The sequence below is a fragment of the Henckelia pumila genome, chromosome 2 (assembly GCF_033568475.1).
Source record: "Henckelia pumila isolate YLH828 chromosome 2, ASM3356847v2, whole genome shotgun sequence".
NCBI classification, from domain to species: domain Eukaryota; kingdom Viridiplantae; phylum Streptophyta; class Magnoliopsida; order Lamiales; family Gesneriaceae; genus Henckelia; species Henckelia pumila.
The window spans coordinates 42,130,420-42,136,238 of NC_133121.1; the positions used below are offsets into that span (position 1 = coordinate 42,130,420).

The following is a 5,819-nucleotide window of genomic DNA, read 5'->3' on the forward strand; positions in this document are numbered from 1 at the left end:
GAAATTTTCCTACGTGATTTCCCATGCATAATTAGGAAAATAATTAATTTAAAATTTAGGAAAATGAGTTAAATAATTTTATGTGAATTTTGTGAAATTATTTACATGTTTTAAATTTTATTTTAGTTACTTAACCGCAATTATGAAATTTATGGATTTTTGAGAAAATGTTTTATTTGATCGCGTAATCGGGACTGTGGACGAACGAGGTGAAGAGTTTTTACCCAAAATATTTTATGGTGGTTTTATGGGCCATAAATTATTATTTTAAGATTTTATTTTCAGAAAATAAGAATTTTATTAAATATACATGCATAGAAAACCGATGTTCACAAAAATGAGTCATTTTAAAGGCTTTTATTATACTTTCAAATCCACAATTATATATTATGAAAATAATAAATTTTATTATACATATATTAGTTGGATTGGTTAGCTAGGTGTATTTATTTCGAGGAGGCCACTCACCATACATTTTTCTTCCTTAAAGACTCCATTTGTCTCCTACATTTACTCACACCCCATTTGCTCTTGTCCCCTTCGTGAAACATCTTCTTCACCTTTCAACAACTCCTCTCCATCACTGAACACACACTACATGGCTTCCATTGAAGAAAATCAAGGTGGTGAAGAGTTCCATTCGTCCCGAAAAAATTATACGCATTCGTATCGTATTTCGATTGAAACCTTCGCAAAGGCACGTTTGAATTCTCTTATTTTCTCACCATTTAAGTTGCAATATTCTGTTTCCATCATGACATATTTTACCATGCAATTTTGATATGGTTTAGATATGAAATTTGAAACTTTATGTTGAGCAGATTTGTTTATTGCTTTCTACATGTTATTTCCTCACGTTTTTCTTGTTTGGATCATTCAAGGTCTGTTGGCTCTTGATTAATAGGGGTCTTAGGATCCCTAGAAGTGAGCTTGGTCGGATTTTTAAGGTGTAATAGGCTGGAACCATAGCTTTCTTTTTCTGATGCACCAGCCACGCAGTTCAAAGGTTCTGTGGAAGAGAGGCTCGTTATCCTTCCTCAGGTTATCTTTTTATGTAAGATGGGTTTCATTGGAATGCTCTAGATGTTGGCTAAGATTGAGAAGTGGTTTCAAAGGTTCCTCATGTTGTTATTATGAGATAGAACGTGTTGAGCCTTTAGGCTCACTAGACTTAAATGGTGCAGGTGAACCTGCAATTGATCTAGAGTTTATTGCCCCGACTAGTGGTGAAAACGTATGAGCCTCCCTGCAGCCGGCTAGCCCGTGACCTTTGCTCAAGTTTATGTTTTGAGTGGATTTTAATATTAATATATTTTCCGCACAAATTTTAATATTTATTTATGAATTTTATGTGGAGGATTTTAAGGGGTTTTGATTTGAATGTTTTATGCATGAATTTATGTTTATTTTAATAATATTTAATGGCATGCAATATTATGAAAATTTTTAAGTAGAATATTTTAATGAAAAATTATTTTGGAGTATAAACATATTATGTATAATTATTCTTTTTACACGTTTTAGGTAAAAAAAAATTTAGTAGTAATAGTAGTAGTCGTTTCAGTTGGTATCAGAGCAAGGTACTTGGAGGGTACTAGCCTGCTACGTGGAACTCAGAAGTCATACTACCAGTCTGTAAGTTTAAATGTTTTAATTATTTTTATGGGGCTTATTATTTATGCTTTAATGATTTAAGTTATGAAATATTTTAAATATACCATTTATGCATGCGCGATCGCGTTAGAGATTTATGAAAATTGCAGTATGGCTCCTCGAAGGAATTCTCAGGAATCGAAAAACATCAATGGCAACCAAGGTGATGAAAATCGTCAGAATCCACCTCCACCACCTCAGATTACTCCGTTTGAGAGAGCCAACGTGGATATGTTGGCTGGGATTACAAGTTTGCTTGTGCACCAAAGTGCACAACCAAGGAAGTCCTATGAAGAGGACGTGGCAGAGAGATTCAAAAAGCAGGGACCTAAAGAATTTAGCGGTACTACTGACCCACTTGTTGCTGAGGAGTGTATCCATTCTCTGGAAACCATTTTTGCATACATGGGGATCACTGATGCTGATAAAGTAAGGTGCGCTATCTTCATGTTGAAGGAAGATACAACGTTGTGGTGGGAAGGAGCAGTGATTGGGGTGGACTTGGCTACGTTGACATGGGAAGATCTTAAGAGGATGTTCTTCGAGAAGTATTTCACCGTGGAGGCACGTGGACGACTGATTCGGGAGTTTTTGAGTCTCCGTCAGGGAGACAAATCTGTTGCTGAATACGTGACGCAGTTTGAGCGGGGATGTCATTTCGCACCATTGATTGCGAATGATGAGCAAGAAAGATTGAGGCACTTCACAGATGGATTGCGACCTGACATTAAGCATGATGTGTTTATGGCTGAAGTGGTGAATTACAAAGCGGCGGTGAACAGTGCGTTGAGATTCGAGCAGGGGAAGAGGGAGATGCATGCAGCTTATCAGCATAAGAGGCAGTTACAGCGAACCTTTAGAGGTCAGTATCCGCAGCCGGCGAAGAAGCAGTTCACCGGGCCGGCCAATTGCCCGAATCCTCCCAAACCACACCAGAGACCACAGGGTCAGCAGAGGCCACATCAGAGAGGGGGAGCAGCCCAAAATCCCGGAGGTTTACCCTTGTGCAAGACATGTCATAAGCCGCATCCAGGGCAGTGTATGGCTGGTTCAGGAGTGTGCTTCAGGTGCAAGTTGCCGGGGCATATTGCGATGAACTGTCCTAACGTGAAGAACATTGCAGGTCGTGTTTATGTCTTGCAGGCTGAGGAGGCGGATCCAGATACATCGTTGATCATGGGTAATCCTTACCAATGCCTTCATGATTCAAGGATTTGCATGATTAATTTGGATTGCATGAGTAACTTTGTGAGTATTGGTCTTTTTGACTTAATTGACTTTATATGAGTAGTATAAGGGGATTTCTAAAATTTTTGGTAATAGTATGCTTAAGAGAAATGCTATGAATTATGAGTTTAATTAACTGTTTTTAAGTTTCGTGTGTTCGTTGGGAAATTTTCTGAGTGCAGGGAAGATTCTCATTAAAGGTAACACTACATATGCATTCCTAGACTCGGGAGCTACGCATTCATTTATCTCTCAAGAGTTTATTAGACGAGTAGATATCATATCCGAGGGAGCCAATATGGGTTATGACGTTACCTTGCCATCTGGCGAGATTATTTCTACCTCCAGTGTACTTAATGAATTGGAGTTGGAGCTTCAGGAAAATATGGTTAGAGCCAATTTAGTGGTGTTACCGATGTCAGGATTTGATCTGATTCTTGGCATGGATTGGCTGACATCTAATGGAGCTTCGATAGACTTTTGGAAGCGGACAGTTTTAGTGAACCCGTCAGGAGGAGATTCTTTTGTCTTTTTCGTAACTCAGAGTAGTAGTGCTTCTCCTGTCATATCTTATGTATGTGCAAGAAAGTTGTTACGGAAGGGTTGCCAGGGATTTCTTGCAAGTGTAATAGTTGCAGCAGGTGAGTCATCTACTAGATCTATTGCAGATGTGGAGATTGTTCGAGATTTTTCGGATGTCTTTCCGAATGATGTGGTAGGAATTCCACCAGTTAGAGAGGTTGAGTTCAGTATCGAGCTGTTACCAGGAACAGTGCCTATCTCTAAGGCACCATATCGTCTTGCTCCCACAGAGATGAAAGAATTGAGAGAACAAATTCAAGAGCTTTTAGAGAAGGGCTTCATTCGCCCAAGTGTCTCACCTTGGGGTGCACCAGTATTGTTTGTGAAGTAGAAGGATGGTAGTATGAGATTATGCATCGACTATCGAGAGTTGAACAGAGTCACAGTGAAGAATAAGTATCTACTGCCAAGGATAGAGGATCTTTTTGATCAGTTGCAGGGAGCTTCGATGTTCTCTAAGATCGATCTACGATCAGGATACCATCAGTTAAGAGTCAGAGAAGAGGATGTCTCCAAGACTGCTTTTAGGACACGCTATGGGCACTACGAGTATATAGTGATGCCATTTGGCCTGACTAATGCTCCAGCGGTTTTCATGGATATCATGAATCGTGTCTTTAGGCCGTATCTTGATCAGTTTGTCATCATCTTCATTGACGACATCTTGATTTATTCGAGGAGCTTGGAAGAGCATAGACAGCACTTGCAGATAGCCTTGCAGACTTTGAGGGAACATAAATTGTTAAACAGATGATACATTACTATAATACATATATAAGTTAAATTAAAAAAAATTGTATTGTCAACAGGTTGAAGCCTGAAGGCGGATGGACTTTGTCTCATATAAAATATTAATATTAAATATAAAATCCATTTTTCTTTTCCTTTTTTTTTTAAAAAAAACATCACTTTTCCTGATCTGGGTGTTAGGGCCTAAGGGGAGGACTTTACTTGGCAGGCCAAATTAAAAGGTTACATATTTAACCAAAAAAAAAAAATAATAAAATAATAATAATGGGCTGGGCTGGGCTACAGTTTAGGATAGCCTAGCTTTAGATCCGTCTCTGTTTCCAAGTAAACTTCAAGGTATGTATGTACTAATATTTTAAGTATTACACATATTTTAAACTCTCATTATTCCAAGGTTTATACTTGTTGAGCTTTTAGACTCACTACTTTGCTTGATGCAAGTTAGACTTTCGTTGAGATCGAGGGGCATGATTCTCGAGTGGACTGCGATGCGGGTATGACACATTCCTCCGACCTATGCTAGTCTTCCGCAGAAGTTATTTAAACGTAGAAGTTTTGAAGTCTTTAATTTTGTTTTAGTATTTTGGGTAGATGTAAATGTAAGAACTTATAGATTGTAATTTATGGCATGTAAATTATTTAACTATGTTCATTATTTTTACGCTTTCGTTTGGGATTGGTATTGTTTTGGAAATTCATGTTCTTATCGTATTAATTTCTTGTCTGGTGTTGATTTATTTATTTGATGAGTTGAAACAGGTGGTTACCAGTAGAAACATATGGGTCATGACAAAATATTTTTTTTTTAAATCCGCATTTTTTTAAGAATTAATTAAAGTATAATTTAGGGTCGTTTCACGGTCGGTATGAGAAGATACATATATTGGCTTCGGCTGGTATGAGCTGTACCAAATGTTATATGCTTGTTGTACAACAACCATGATCACGAGAACCCAATGTGCTCATAAATGATTGTTGCCACATTTGAATGTATTTCATCACTCAAAATGAATGATTTTTATGCCCATGATTTCATATGTATGATGTTATATTCTAGTCACGCTTATGCATCATGGTTTATCTATGTACTAGTTATGTGACCGGATAAATCGGTGTAAATAAATTTTACTGGCAAGCATACCAGGTTAAGTAATAGTAAAGTGGATTGAGAATCCAAGTATCGATCTCACAGGGACTGCAGTCAATTCTAAAAAATAATTTATTTAGCTTAATCTAGACAAAATCATAAAAAGAAATTTTATTTAAATAAAAGAAGAAAATAAAATAAAAAATGCTTAAGAAATAAGAATAAAAATAACTTAAGATAAAAATAATTAAAACAAAGACAACCAAGAAACACGTAGGTACCGAACAAATCATGTAACATGTAGTCGATTCAGGACTCAGATTTAATCTTAATTCACGGGAATTCTTCTAATTTGTTCAAAGGACTATTTCTAGAACAATCAAACCTATTCAAATATTGATGAACTAATCTTTCGTAATTCTAATCAAATTTGAATGTATTAAATATTTATGAAAATTAAGTTTACACCCAAACCGCACACTGAAAACGAATTCTATTTCTAGTCGGTTTTACCATGTGT

General features: G+C 36.8%; 1 protein-coding gene across 1 annotated transcript; it reads left to right on the forward strand.

Annotated features, from left to right (window-relative positions):
• Positions 1-1,764: 1,764 nt before the first annotated feature.
• On the forward strand, positions 1,765-3,793 carry LOC140877548 (uncharacterized). Its single transcript, XM_073281086.1, has 2 exons — positions 1,765-2,833; positions 3,063-3,793. The coding sequence occupies exons 1-2, from the start codon at positions 1,765-1,767 to the stop codon at positions 3,791-3,793; spliced, it is 1,800 nt and encodes a 599-aa protein (XP_073137187.1).
• Positions 3,794-5,819: the final 2,026 nt, after the last annotated feature.

Bases quoted from the DNA above. Each gene is read 5' to 3' on its own strand.
- LOC140877548 (XM_073281086.1), top strand. From the start codon at position 1,765: ATGGCTCCTCGAAGGAATTCTCAGGAATCGAAAAACATCAATGGCAAC. The intron at 2,834-3,062 runs GTAATCCTTACC...TTCTGAGTGCAG, and splicing joins AGATACATCGTTGATCATGG to GGAAGATTCTCATTAAAGGT.